Source organism: Stegastes partitus, unplaced genomic scaffold (genome assembly GCF_000690725.1).
Source record: "Stegastes partitus isolate 25-593 unplaced genomic scaffold, Stegastes_partitus-1.0.2 Scaffold1092, whole genome shotgun sequence".
Taxonomy (NCBI): domain Eukaryota; kingdom Metazoa; phylum Chordata; class Actinopteri; family Pomacentridae; genus Stegastes; species Stegastes partitus.
In genome coordinates, this window is record NW_007578823.1 from 1,802 (window position 1) to 17,185 (window position 15,384).

Sequence of the window (15,384 nt, forward strand, 5' to 3'; positions counted from 1 at the left end):
TTATCAAATGTTAGCATGCTAACATGGTACACATCATGGTAAACACTGGCATGTCAAGATGCTAACATAAATGCTCAGCTTAAATGACTAAGTACCTTTGATATTACCATTTGCCTCAACTGTTTAAGGGCTAATTAGCAAATGTTAGCATGCTAACATGGTAAATATAGTAAACACTGGCATGGTAGGATGCTAACATACTCAGCTTAAATGACTAAGTACCTTTGGTTTTCCCATTTGCCTCAACTGTTTAAGGGCTAATTAGCAAATGTTAGCACGCAAATAATCAACATGTTTGCACCTTAACTGTGAGCATCTTAGCATGCCGATGGTTAGCATTTAGCCTAAAGTAAGACCACTGTGCAGCCTCACTGAGTTCAGACACTGAACCTCTTGTTTTTACTTATTCCTCAGTCAGTTACATCTGGATTTAAACTACAATTAAAATGTAAAATCCTGTTTTGTTTTGTTGTTCTTTTTTTTTGTTGCACATTCAAGACAGAACTAGTCCTAGCTGATGGAGAGAACGAGGTGTATTCTTCTGTTACACAAAGACAGCAGTCAGATATCCGTTGCAGTGCATAGCCATTTAATGATGCTGACGATGTTTGAGCACGGACGAAGCTGTACAAGACCCAGTGCAGCGAAGGCAGACTCTGAACAAAACAGGTTGCAAGGAGAAAGGCATTTCAGACTCTGGACCGTCAGTTCAACATCAACATCTGGTCCTGATGCACCAGAAGATTGAGGGATTGTGGGTCGATACCACACCCTACATCTGTAAGTAAGATCCCCTGAACAACAAAACGTGTGTACTTCATATCAGCTCACAATTTGGGAAATTTTGCTGCCGTGTTTTTGTATTTTTCCTTGAAACGTTGTCAAGATATGTAATGCTAAACTCTGAATCTGATCAAAGTTTATCTGTAATGAAACTTGACTCAGTCGGCTAATTCCTCCTCAGGAACGGAATCAAAACCAGTGACAGTTGGAAAGCTGTAAGAACACATCCAACTGCTTCATGCACAGCAGCAACATTTGCAAACTGATCAGATGTACACAGCAGAAGGGTTGACACATGCAAAATGATCCGTATGGTCCTGGTAATATCATGTACTGAGGTTGGTGTGCATTAGAGCCAGACTGATACAGGATTTTAAACGCTGATGATCAGACGAGCGATGTTTGATGAACTTTCTTGCAAAAAAAAATTGCTTTTCTTTGTCATAAATCCTCATAAACTAATTATCTTTGGAACTGGAAGACATCACATGGAGCAAATTGGATTAAATGATTAATCAAGAGAATAAAAAGCAGATTAATCCAGTGGACCGATGATTAAATAACAGCCCTGTGTGAGCGTCTTTTAAATCTGAAGAGTTGTGAGCATGAAACGTGATGTTCTGAGCACGACATTTTGCTTTCTGGTTGACAATCGATGCAACGTAATTTATGTCAAGTATCTTTGGCATTTGTGTAATAAAATGTCTCGCAACTGCAGGGAGATAAAATCCACTCATATCAGTTGGGCTCTAGTTTGCGTCCGGACAGTGAGTATTAGACTGAAATCAGACTGAGGGGCTTCACATTCACACAGCCTTCACTGCACATGCTCAGACTGCCACATCTAACACTGACGGATGCAGCCGACATGTGACTCGATGTGCAGCACAGACCTGACGCTCCACATCCACCCTGTAACGCACATGTAAGACACCACAGTGCAGAACACGGTCGACAGATTCTTTTTTTTCTTTTTTAAAAACAGGCTGTAGTACAAAGAGGGTACAAGAGCGACAACAATTCCATAGGAATTTAAGATGATTTTCACACATCTGTCCACCCCCATTCGTCCATCTGCTGCACAGACTTTTCAACTCCCAGGATTCAACAGGTGAGAGTGGAAAACCTGCAGCTCCGAGTCGTCCGCGGAGGCAGACTTAGCTCTTGGACGGTTGCGTGGATTCGAGAAACTCTTTCGCAGCAGACGACAGATTTTGCACCAGCTGTCGGACCACCACCTCCTGCTGTCTGGCCCAGGACAGGCCGTCGTCCACGGCGACGTTTACGGACACGCAGATGGCTTCTCTCTGCAGGTCGGTCATCCGGCAGGCGGCGGCGACTCCGGCCAATCCCAGCAGCAGCAGGAGGAGGAGCTTGAACAACGGGCCAATTAGAGAGCGCCGAGGTTTGGGCGCCGATTCCACCACAGCCTTCTTATCTGTAGGGATCAAATCAAAATGTGTAACACAGAACCACGAATAACACAAGCCAGTCTTTAAGACGTCCAGCCTTTGAACCCACCTGCCGCCTGCCCGTTCTTCTTCTTCTTCTCCTCGCTCTTCTTCTTCTGATGCTCCTGCGCAGCCAAAGCCGCCATCTGAGCGTTGTACTCTTTCCTCCTCTTCTCCTTCTCCTCGGCCTTCTCCCGTTTGCGAGCCTCCTTCTCTCGGGCCTCCCGCTCCCTCTGCTTGGCCTCCCTCTTCTTCTCCAGCTCTGTTCAAGGAGGAAGGAAACGTGATCACAGCAGTGTTCATACATAAAAAGGACAGTAATTGATTGTGTTTCCGGAAGCTTTTCTTCCCGGTTTGGCTCCATAAATAAAACACAGTGTATTGGCTTTGATGATGATGACACTGTGAGTCATTCTTCTGTCGTGTACGGTGGTTTTTAAAGCAATGCAGAGTGAAAAACAAAGCCCAAGATTATTGTGAGCTTTAAAGAAAACTCTCATTTTAACGGTGATGAGTCATAATTACATTCTGTTGTTGTGGTAGAGCATCAACAAAAGTAGACGCCAACTGGACAACTTCTGTTTTCCACTCTCTATAAGCCCATTGTGCTCCTTTGTCCCTGCAAATATCAACTGACCTCTAAGAGTCTCAAACTTAGATGTTTTAATTGTGAAAAAACTTGTGTGAAAAAATATATAAAACATCCTACTAGGAAGTAAAAAACGATGTGAGCCTCTTAGTTCCATCAAAGAAAGCACGTCTGGCGTCATTCTATTTAAATGCTTATAATTAAATAATGGAAAAGTGAAATTTCACAATATTTTACAAAAGACTGGAGGAAGGTTATGACATGAGCACGAGTTCTTCTTTCCTCCCACATCAACCATCACACGACCCTCAGACAGTTTCTCTGACACTTTAAAGGGAAACCACTGGAAATAACTAGAAAGCTGAACATAAAGCAGCTCCGTCATAACTCAGTGAAGCAGTGAAACGCTACAGGAAGTATGATTCTGAGTTACATGTGCTTTACAAACACTTCTTGTAGAGTTCTCAAGAACACCTCCTAAATATGTCTGAAGATTCTCAGTCATCCAGGTCGTGGTTGTTCTGGTAGATTAATCACAGCAGCTAGACTTGCTTGAGTTCCTTGAAGACCTCTCATCCAAGAGGCTTCATCAGTTCTGACTGACTAGTTGGGAGTTCCACATACTGATATCCTCATGGCTCAGCCCAGAGGAGCCTCCTCCTCAGAACAGGACTCAGCAGTCCACCTGCATCTTAAGGACACTCATTCAAAGAAAACAACGTACAGATGTTGGCCTGCAGGGAGGACAGATGGTTTGAGAGAGGAGTGAAAGAAGCCATCTAACTGGAAAGACCATCCCTCAACAGAGGTGGAGGTCTGAGGCATCACCTCTCACCTATTTACAACTCAGTCCTAAGATCTCTCCCCAGGAAGATGAAACCACATTAACACCTAGCCACAGAAGACCCTAATGAACCCCTTTGTGTCAGGGGACAGCAGTTACGATTCACATAACAAGGGGGAGGAGCAACAAACCCCAAATTGAATCCAAAACTCAGGTGTTAAAGGCTCCTTAAGGATATCAGTGTCTGGAACTCCCAACTAGTCAGTCAGAGCTGATGAAGCCTCTTGGATGAAGGTGGAACGTCTTCAAGGAACCCAAGCAGTTGCTACGATTAATCTACCAGAATAGCCTCCTGAATACATTTTGCAATCAGTGTTTGTCTGATCAAAGAGTGACAAAGCAAGATCACGACTCCGACTCTTTTTAATTCCAAACATATTTTCACTAAAGCGTCCAACATCTATCTGTTGGTCCTGATGTAGCTGCTCAGGATTAAACTTCACCGTTTCCCGACACCCACCTTTTTCCCTCAGGAGGCGTTTCTCTCGCGCCCGATCGACCTCGTCCTGAAGAGCTCTCATGTGCTGCAGGACCTGAAAAAAAAAAACACCAGCTTTAGTTTTGGAGACTTTAGGTGAACTCTCTGCTGGATCGCTGTATCTCCGTGTCAGTCACCTTGGAGGCGCACTGTTTGCACTGCTTCTCATCCAGACAGTCTCCCGCTGCCTTGGCCAGGTTGACCTCCAGAGGGTTATCCTTCAGATCCAACCACTTCAGACTCTGAGCACAAAACACAGGATAAGAAAACAAACCGCCTCAGTCACACTTCATGTAAAGACGTATCATTAACACTGTACATCAGGTGTTCTCTGGTGAGCCAAAGAAAAATTCCACACTAGTGAACAATAAACATGTTTGTTCACGTCTGTTCTGTTGCATCAAATCTTTTGATCAGAGCTTCGACAGTTTCAGTCTCGATACGACACACACTGAAGGTTTAATTTGGATAGAAACTGCACATTTAGTGTAAAATGTGGACCCACCCGGAGCTGAGAGAAGCTGACAGGCAGCACCGTCAGCTTGTTGTTGTAGAGGTCCAGGTGCTGGAGGCTGACCAGGTTCCCCAGGTCGTCTGGCAGACAGGTCAGCTGGTTTTTACTCAGATCCACTTTCACCAAGTGGGTCAGACTGCAGAACTCTGGCTGCATGGACGAAAGAAAGAAAGAAAGAACCTCAGCCAGAGAGACACACATCAATCTTAATATTGTTAGTCTGATGTAAAGCCTGCAGGGAGTTTAAAGCTGCTCCACATTACAGGGGGTTAAGAAACAAGCAGAAACAGCAGAATTACTGGACTGAGAACATCTTGGAATACAAGCATAAATGATCCAACGTTGTGCCATATCGACAGAGGAATAAAAAACTGTTTAACTCTTTAGTTCTCAGTATAATGACGTCATAAACTTATTTATACGTGCATTAATCACTAGTGCCTCCATTAATCAATTCATGAATGAGTTTGCTAAAAAAATCCACCATTTAAACCTTCACAGACAATCAATCTTGTTCAGGTTTAAATGTGAAGGACTTTACCTGAATAAAACTGCTGAAGACTTGGTTGTTTAATACTCAGAGGAAGAGCGAAAACATCCCCAGAAGAGGAAAAAAAAAAATTTTTTAACTGTTTAGTTTCCAAGATAATGAAAAATTCAGGGTGTCATTAAATTATAAATCAGCTGATTGAAACTGAAGGTGTCGGGATGTTTCCAGTGAAAAGAAAAATGTATTGATCGTTAGCGCCTTCGCTAATTAGCTTATGAATGAATTTGCTAAACATTTAACCTTCTTAGATCTTAAGGATTAAATGTGAAGGACTTTAACTGAATAAAATAACATGTTTTAGTTCAGAACGCTCATCGTCTGCTTGTGACTCGTGTGTTTAATACTCACAGGAAGAGAGATGATGTTGTTACAGGACAAGTCCAGGACAGTCGCTTTGGGGAATAGAGCCTGTTGGAGGAGGAAAAAAAAGCAAGTTGAACCGGAAATAAAAAAAACGAACAAAAAAAAAAAGAAACAAGGTAAAAGTAAATAAAAACCCATCCTTTTATTATCTTTTTTAAACATAAAGAAATAAGCATCAATTGTTCCAACACGACAACAGAATGGACGTCATGAGACAACATCCTATAATAGAAACAATAGGAGAGAGGGGGTCATAAGAGTAGAAATCACAATTCAATACAGCGTTTAGGATTAATAATGTCGTCAATGCTGCTCGTGGAACGTTGTCCAGCTGTTTCTGAACGGCTCGGTGAAGCTGACAGATGTTTTTAGGGGGAGAACCGTCTGAAATGATTTATTAAGTCGTAGACTTTTCCGCTGCAGCTCCAGCATGCCGACAGCGTTTCTCATCTTCTGTGGTATTTAAATAAAGTTGTATTTCACAGTGGGCTGGTGGTTAGCACCGTCGCCTCGCAGCTAGAAGGTCGTCAGTTCGCATCCCGGTGAGGACACCCGGGATCTTTCTGCGTGGAGTCTCCATGTTCTCCCCGTGCAGCGTGGGTTCTCTCCGGGTTCTTCGGCTTCCTCCCACAGTCCAGAAACATGTTGAGGTTAATTGGTGATTCTAAATTGTCTGCAGGTGTGAATGTGAGTGTGCTTGGTTGTCTGTCTCTAAGTGTAGCCCTGTGATAGACTGGTTACCTGTCCAGGTGAACCTGCCTTCACCCTGAGTCAGCTGGGACAGACTCCAGCCCCCCTAGTGAGGATTAAGGTGGAGAGATGATGGATGGATGGAAGTTGTTATCCTTGACTTGTTTTGTTTTTCTTATCATCTTATATCCACTGATTTTCAGCTTTATGTCCTGTTTTCATCTTCTCATTGGACATTTTCCATCTTTGCCTTTCCCGTGACATTTACAGCTCTTTGGTCGACTCAGTTTCGTTTTAAAACATGTGACACAATAAACTTGATCTGATCCTGAACACGAATGTCTGAACCAGGTTTTAAGGCGATGCTTCTAATAGTTGTCGAGACATAAAAACTGCCAAATGTAAGCCTCACGGTGGCACGAGGAGAAACTATCGCAAAAGTCACTAGGATCCATCCTCTGGGAACCATGAATGTCTGGTGACAGTTCAGGGTTCATCCTCGTTAGTCAGCGCCCAAGAAAAACATATATTAGTTTTGTGAATTAAGGTTTCATTTATTTAAGCACAATCCACATTTTTATTTATTTATTATCCCTGTGATGGACTGGTTACCTGTCCAGGTGAACCTGCCTTCACCCTGAGTCAGCTGGGATAGACTCCAGCCCCCCTAGTGAGGGTTAAAGGTGTAGAGATGATGGATGTATTGTAAAGTGGCCTTTTATAGCCGCTGGTCACGTTATCTCATCTCTGTCCTTTAAAGCCACACCTGACCAGGCTGTGGATGAACTTTTGCTTTCTGTTTTTGCCACCAGCTCAAAAGCTTTTCATACACAATTTGCTATAAATGACCATTTTCTGAACATCTACAGAACAAATCAGACTTCCCACTTGTTTCTTTGAAGCCAGCAAAAAGGATCATATCCATGCTGCTGTATATTTTCGTTTAGAATTCAAACCAAGAACCACAGTCCAGTGTGAAATCACGGTGCTCTATTCTAACCCCTTCAGTGTGTGATGTGACAGACAGCACGTGAACTCACCAGCTCTCTGACGGGCACCTCCGTCAGGTTACACAAGCTCAGGTCCGCCTCGTTCCCGCTCACTTTATCCTTCAGGTTCAGCACTTTGCTGTTTTTACTCATCCTGGAGTCTGTGAACACAAGTCAGAGCGGCTGTGACAAAGAAAAACACTCACACGAAGGACATTTTCAACCAGTTTCAACAGTTCTCTCCCCTCCGGTCCTTGCAGATACTTTGGACGAGCAGCGACAGGAAGACCAGCAGCCGCTCACCTGTTACGGAAGCTGCGTTCAAGTGACGGAAAAGCAGCGGTCCAGCTTGGAAAGGCGAAAAAGTTGTTGGAGAAGCTGAGGGACGCAGCAGAGTTTGTGTGTTTTTGGCAGCACTGACTGCCTCAATGAAAATCCACGTCACTGATTGAGCGACAGAGCGGACACGCTGCGGCGAACAGCGCCCCCTGCAGCAGCGGAGGGCGCAGCGCACAAAGTCGTCCTCTGACGTGTTCATTAAAGAAAAGACAAAATTCACAATAATCACTCAAATAACTAGAAACTAAACAAAAAAAAGTAATAATAAATAAAAATTTGATAAATTATAACTTAGTGAAATAATACGTTGCTTTTGAATTGTGGCTGAAAAGAACAATAAAAAAAATCATTACATTTTTTTTTTATTATTACTTTTGTCAATTTTTTCACTTATTTGCTTATCAGCTGTTTTTTTCCTTCTTTAATGGCAAGGTATAAATAAATTTAAGGACGACTCTTACTGCAGGGTGCAAATAAAATTTACTTAATTCTGTTTTTATATAAAATGCACAACATGCCTCAAAAAAGGAGGGACAATGCAAAATTATGTTGTCCTTTTTAGCACTGTCCAGTGCTTTTATTGTTTCCTACATTGAATTATGGTCGATCTAATATTTCCATGACATGTATGTATGCATTTGCATTTGCACTGTTTCTTCTTCTTCTATCTTTATTTTTTCTATCTTTCATATCCTCATTTTTGTATTCTGTGCTTGCACTATTCTTTTTTTGCATGTGTATTTTTATACTTCTGTTTGCACTATTTCTTACATGTACATTTTTCTTTCTAGTATGTGTGTATCTCTATGTGTACTGCTGCTGACAACACTGTGAATTTCTCCTCTGTTAAATAAATAAAGGCATATCTTATCTTATCTTATAATTTAGCTTCTTTGACAAAAAAATATGAAAAAAAAGATCCTTTCAAGTGAAAACTGCCACTGTGAGCATGTCAGCATTATGTGCTGCCGGGCAGTCTTCCTCATCAGTCATTAAATTTCAATGCAGCTCAGAGAAATGTAGTAATATGAAGTGACTGTGGCCACAAAAACGCCATTATGAGAGGGATGAGTGTTGACGGGCACACAAACCAAATGCAAGCCTTTTTACAGAGGTCCATTTGCCACCTGCTTTGGTAATAAAATCTAAACCCACAACACACAGCACTCACATCCCCACATCATCATGAAAGTGAAGTTTACTGTAATTTAAAAAGAAACAAAAAAAAGTTTTAAATAACTGTGAAAATCTGGTCATAACGATATCAGAAAAAAAGTAAACAAGGATGGGATAGTGTAACATTCAAAAACTATATAAACTGTATATAATATTCAAGTTTATAAAAGGATCTCACAGGACAATGTCTGGGTTTCTGTCTGCCAGCTAAAGAAGAAGAAGTCAGTACAAGTTGAAGTAAACCTGCTGCAGAATGGCTTAAAGAAAATCCACCTATTTCAAGCAGCCCATTCAGAACCTAACCCAATATAGGTGCTGTAGAATGACATTAGGAGAACCTTTAACACCAGAAACATTCAGAATATACGTGAGCCGAAGCGTTTCTGTGAGGAATATGGGCCTCAAGTTTCCCCTCAGCACTGTACCGGCCTGAGGACGTTTATTTAGTAGTTCTTGGGGTCAGTAGTGTAAGTTTGTAGATGAAGATAAGATCACCTTAAAAAGTCCAGTTAATGCACCAAACCACTGTTTATTGAACAGACATATTTTTATGACATTACACTTCAATGAACACGATACAAGTTTGCTTCTGCTTTCATGCTGATTTTTTTTTAACACAAGCAGGATGGACTAGTGCATGCAGCAGCTTGTAAAACATGCCATCAAGAAGACACATCTGAACAGTTCCCATGTCGTGCAAAAATGCTGAAATTAACTAAAAACATTTCACAAAACAAAACACAACACACCTTAGGTTACCAAATATTTGGGCAATTATGACTAAAGGAGAAAATGACTTCACTTGGGTGAGCATAGTCACACGTTCCCCCTCATTCCAAGCTGCATAACTACAAATAATAAATACTCTAAAACACACATATTTCTCACACTGTTAACGTACACTCATAACCACAAGCAACACTGACCACTGCATCAATGCACGCATCACATTACTGGTCCATGTGGTCACTGATACAGGCCTTTAATGTATGGAGGAGCTCAGGAGTTTTATTTATTCTGCCACAGCAGCCCTGAACTGACAGCATCCTATAGATCTAAATATAGCCAGAAAATGTTAACGATCTATGAAAAGCTTGTGCTGCCAGCTTCATATTTAAACACAGGTTATGACCTGGTTTTGGGTTTTTGCATAACAATAAATCTTGACTACTGTATATCTCACTCGTGCGTCTTTATGGAGCACTTTCATGTTTATGCATGATTCCAGTTGAAGAACATGAAGAGTAAAAACAGGCTGGCAGCCGTGATATAGAATATGAAGTAAGCTTTGTTGATGGTTTCCGTCTTTCTGGTCCAGTAGCCGGGCTTCTCTTCCTCCTTCCTGCTGCTGAGGAGCAGAATCAGTGTTTTCACCACATCCTTCAGCTCATCTGAGACCTTTTCAAAAGCATTTGGCTCCTCGGTCAGCTGGCTGCTTCTCTCCTAAAAGAGAGATAGAAGACTGTGGTTACCTAAAGTGATTATGAACCAAATATAATGACAAGCTGCTAAACCTGACATTCAGATTTCTCTGTACAGTTCACTGAGCATGATGAGAGACGTAACAGCTACCTCTGAGTTGTAACTCATGTCAGCTGTTTTTTTTGTTTGCACTTGACCGGAGCTATTTCTACATTGCGAGGATAATGAAGTTTTGTCTGGACCAGCATCTTATCCATCTAAATTCCAAAACTCACCATCAGGTTTAAAAGGCAGCTTTCAACTTTCTCACAGTTGTTGAACTAATTTTATGCAACGTGCGGTTTTACTTGCAAAATTAATGAAAATGCAGCGTAAGCCCAACCTTTAGCAGTTCAGCTGGTGTTGTTTCATCAGCAGACGCATCGCAGATGCAACCACAGGGAGTCCATTTCTTCTCCTCTGGAAAGACAATCAGCATCATGAAATAATTAGAGAAACATAAATCAAGTTGGAATTTAGTTGTTTCAGCTAAGAAGGAGATGAGGAGAGCATTCAGAGGACAAAAAGACGGCTACTGTAGAAAAAACACTAATGTGAAGTCTCAACTAGAAGGCCAGAAGGAATGAGGGTGAATCTGAAGTCAACTGGAGGAAGGTTCTTTGGTCTGATGAGACCAAACTTGATCTTTATGGCCATTAGACTCGATGCTTTGTTTGACAAACGCCAAACGCTGTACATCATCACAAACACACCATCGCCACTGTGAAGCACGGTGGTGGCAGCATCATGCTTCTCTGCAAACCTGGAAAACTTGGCTTGGAAAGGCAGAGGGTAAAATGAATGCAGCAAAGTATAAGAAAGTATATCGAGTTTGTTTTTGTAATACTTTTGTAAAGCCAAATCACACTGACCCTTTGTCATTGCGGGAAAGGGGAAAGCTTCAAAGGATGTGAATAACTTTTATAGGCAGTGTAAGTTCAGTGTCACAACAATAAACTATCACAACCTGTAAGGTGAGGTTCACGGGACCAGAAGGGTTCTCACTACTAATCTGCATTTCTACTTCTTGCCCAGCTACGTTTGGCTATGCGAGCTGTTCTAGAGAGCTAAAGTGAAACCAAAACTTGTAGACTCTGTTTAAGAGGTAAGAACACCTCATTCAAAATCCCCCTGACATCCTTGTTTTTAGGGAATTCCACATAAACATACAGTACACCTCAGCACCAGCTTTTCCACAGTAAGCTTTACCTCCTTCACAGCAGGAGAAGCTGGATTTGCCCCGTTGGCCTCCACAGACTTTGTTCAGGCTTTGGCCTCTGTCTGTCTCATTGTTCTGGGATGCAGAGTCTTTCTCCATCAGGTACACCACAACGATTGTCTCCAGGAGGCTGAGCAGCATCATACCAAAAATCCCAATGCAGTAGACCACTGAGGGGAACAGGTCAATACAAAGTGAATTATAGTGATTATATTAACAAATTGTCACACATTCAGCCACTATATGCTGCTCCTGTGTGAATTACAGTCCAACAAAGAGAAGACTTTGGGCCACCATTTGGTCAGACATTCATCCACTCGATGAAGCCCACTGACAACACCAAGAGACTGGAATTAGTGGTTTTCAGTTTAATGGCTCAATAACTACAGGATGAACTTCTAACTTTGGGGATCCCTTAATGTAGGTTTTCCTTTAGCGCAATCACCAAAGGTCCCTGTCAGACCTAATTCAATTGATTTGGACTTTCACGTTTATTCTGATGCAAACTTAAAGGTGTGAAGCGTTCAGTCCAAACAGTTGAACCTTGGCAGGACATTAATTGGCTGTTATGGTCCAGATAAAACCAAACCTTGGTTTAGTTCATTTCTAGTGTGAAGACCAGCTACACAACGTTACGGCTGGCAGTCCAAAATGGTAAAAAGAAAACAAATGACATGCTGGTCACTTCATTCTGAGTCATTCCACGTTGCACTCTGATTTGCTGGTAGTAGTCCTAAATTGGCTGTTTTCAGTAAATCAATCTAAAAGCATTACTTTAGATTCGTGATTCAGCATTTCACCACTTTTCTCCCAACAAATGTTAACTTCCGACTTTGTTCTCAAACAGCCAAAACCTGTACAGTGTAACATGGCCTTGTGTTGTTTTTACCTATGAGAGGGATCCTGTTTGACGAGGAAGGCAGGATTTCATTGAGAATAAGCTGCATCACTGTGACGGCGAGCAGCACCGTCACCTTGAAGCTGAGCTTCTCGCCGCCTTTGTCCGAGATCAGGAAGGAGGCCAAGTCCAGACACAAGAAGAAGAAGACAGGCAGCAAGAAGTTGATAACGTAGAGGAGGGACCTCCTCTTCATGGAGATCTGTCAGATATTTAGGTGTCAGATAATCGGCATACACACTCCAAATGCATACAAGTAAAACAGCATTGGGTGCAAATCAAGTAATTTATGTAGTGGAGATAGTTTCAGATAGTTTTCAGATTAGTTGAAGTAACCCCAGTAAGGGAAAGAGATCATATGGGAAAGGGGAAAGAAAGAAGTAGCTCAGAAAACAAAGAAAGAACTAATACTGGCAATATTTCATTATATTGAGAGACCTCAGTGACCGCAGCTGTAAGTTAAATTTTACAGAACTAAACAATATTCAAGTTAAAAGTTATTTAAAATGGCGATATTGGTACTTAAATTGCAGCTTCATGTGCCCTGAACATCTTGTTTTTGCCCCACTGTGCTGCAGTGATCAACAGGAATACTCCATCATATTACTATTAGGTTACAGATGCTGCAAAGTGCATGTCTGATGAGCGCCAGTGACCACGTCTGCTACAGCTAATGCAGACAGAATTAATATGTCGCACTAGGGATGCACGATATTGGGGGTATATGAGCATGTTTTTTTTCCATCTAACTGCAGAGAACATCAGGTGTCTGCCGCATGTCACAACCTTATACAAGCAGTGTTTCGCCAAATATGACAAAACAAAGCAAAGTAGTGGGTCAGTAAGTTTAGTCTTGTGAAAGCATTTTTTTTTACTTTTTAGAGGCCTTTTTGTCCTTCTCCCTGTCCTCCAGGATTACAGAGATGAACGAGGATGAAGTGCTGCTTGACACAATGCCGTGTAAGTTGCTGGAAACAATGCAGGCCTGGAAAAAGCCAAAAGCGGCGGAGGTGTTGCTGCACAATTTGTTCCCTTCCAGTTGCTCCTCACTGCATTTTGACAAATAGTTATTTTTCAGAGCAGACGTTACTCATAAAATAATGAGTCATGACAGTGTGACAATGAGCCAAACAGCACTGGAGTTGTGACTTGTTACTGTAAAATATCAAATGTCATGAACAGAGCAACCTGTGTACGAACTTAATATACCCAATATTGAGCCTGTTTGTGTCCCAGAAAAGCAGAAATGTTCTGTCTCTTCCAACCAAGTAAAAGCACCTGTTGGAGGTCAGAGGAGGTTCAAGGGGCCCACAGACTTTCAGCCTGGTGCTAAGCCACTCTTTAAGTACAATACTTCCATCCATCCATTATCTATACACCGCTTTATTCTCACTGGGGTCGTGGAGGGGGCTGGAACCTATACCAGCCAACGCAGGGCTACACTTAGAGACAGACAACCAAGCACACTCACATTCACACCAATTAAATCACCAATTAACGTCAACATGTTTTGGAACGTGGGAGGAACCTGGAGAGAACATGCAAACTCCACGCAGAAAGATCCCGGGCGTCCTAGCTGGGGATCTTCTAGCTGCGAGGCGACGGTGCTAACCACCAAGCCACCTTGCAGCCCCTAAGTACAACACTTGAGTAATTGAATTACTTACAGTGTAAACGATCATGTCTTGTTCGGCGCCAAACATAGTCACAGATTTGTTGGTGACCTTCATGTTTAAGAACAGCCACTCGTACTGAGTCCGCATCAACTCGCGTGACCACTCCGTTGTTTCTGAAGAGCTCCAGTGGTGAACAAGTCTTAATTCTGTGACTGAAAAGGAAGACAAACATAAGACGAAGCCGGATTGTGTGCAAGTGGTCAAACTGTAAAAGTGATGATAAGTGCACACAAACTCACTCACAAACATTACTTTTACTCACCGGAGTGAACGACAGATTTGAAGGACAGGGTGCAGCTCTGAGTGTCAAAGGGGAATTTGTAGACGTGCATCCTGCAGGTGCTCACCAGCACCTGGTCGTTCTGAACAAACACTGTGCCGTTGTAGTCGATAGTGAGTAGAGGACTTGGAGGGGCTTTGTCCTTTTCTATCCTGGATGATACCAGAGATACGAGATGTGTTAGAAAAGTTCCAGGACTGGTGTCACAGAAGATGTATTTCAAACTCAAACTACAAACTAGGAGTTTCCCCTTCAGATGATCAACCAGCACGTCTACAAAGAGATCCTGTTTGCTTCCTTCAGAAGAGGCAGAGTTGTTGCAGGACCAGTGGTGGCTGCTTCACCATGACAACGTGCCTGCTCACATCACCCTGAGCATCCCGCAGTTTCTGGTTGAGAAGAATCCTTCCAGGAGTGCATGGCGGCGTGAAGGCAGAGAAGGCTGGGGAGGTGTGTTAGACACCAGGGGGATTACTTGGAAGGAGAAAGCTGGTAGTTTGCAGTTTGGGTTTGAAACATATCTTTTGTGACAGCAGTGCTGGAATTTTTCTGACGCACCTTGTACATAAACACACACATGTACACATGAAAGCTTCACTCGTGTAAGATGTGGGTGAAAGCAGAGGCGCCTCCAAGGCTACAGCTGAAGTCTTGCCTCCCCAACATCTGAAAGGTCACTGAAACTCTGAAGTCTTAGTAAATGCATTGAGTTACGGTGAAAGGAAAATCAGCTGATTGTGTTGGTATGAACATCACAGAGAGCACAAAGAGCAGCGTTTATGCTTTTAGTTGACGGAAGCGTACACAGACCTCAAAATGTTACCAGGAGCTGAGATTTAGTTTGTTGCTTCCGGCTGTTTGTCGGACTCTTTCTTCTCAGTATCTCAGAAACCTGCAGCATGAGTTTCCTGAACTCCCATACTGACATAGCTTTCAATAGTCTTTACACAACAACGAAACAAATGATGATGAAGTTGGGCCAGACGATTAGCACCTTAACTAACTGGCTGTCCCAAATGCTAGTGTTTTATTGTATTCTGCCTTTTAAAGTTCATGAAATAAAGGCAGAAAGGCTTGTGTTTTA

General features: G+C 42.4%; 2 protein-coding genes across 2 annotated transcripts in view; both read right to left on the bottom strand.

The window, feature by feature from the left end:
• Window positions 1-568: 568 nt before the first annotated feature.
• Window positions 569-7,688, bottom strand: lrrc59 (leucine rich repeat containing 59). The gene is made up of 8 exons (XM_008295961.1): window positions 7,555-7,688; window positions 7,303-7,412; window positions 5,558-5,617; window positions 4,651-4,809; window positions 4,283-4,387; window positions 4,128-4,200; window positions 2,305-2,496; window positions 569-2,221 (listed from the first exon to the last, which is right to left on the bottom strand). The coding sequence occupies exons 2-8, from the start codon at window positions 7,402-7,404 to the stop codon at window positions 1,941-1,943; spliced, it is 972 nt and encodes a 323-aa protein (XP_008294183.1). The 5' UTR covers window positions 7,405-7,412; window positions 7,555-7,688; the 3' UTR covers window positions 569-1,940.
• A 2,290-nt stretch (window positions 7,689-9,978) lies between these two features.
• LOC103367829 (5-hydroxytryptamine receptor 3A-like) overlaps window positions 9,979-15,384 on the bottom strand; it is a 21,058-nt gene continuing 15,652 nt past the window's right edge. Inside the window, exons 7-12 of the mRNA XM_008295983.1 lie at window positions 14,283-14,452; window positions 14,012-14,172; window positions 12,336-12,546; window positions 11,437-11,616; window positions 10,571-10,647; window positions 9,979-10,209 (exon numbers count right to left, since the gene is read on the bottom strand). Coding sequence (XP_008294205.1) covers window positions 9,979-10,209; window positions 10,571-10,647; window positions 11,437-11,616; window positions 12,336-12,546; window positions 14,012-14,172; window positions 14,283-14,452 — 1,030 coding nt within the window. The remainder of the gene's footprint in view (window positions 10,210-10,570; window positions 10,648-11,436; window positions 11,617-12,335; window positions 12,547-14,011; window positions 14,173-14,282; window positions 14,453-15,384) is intronic.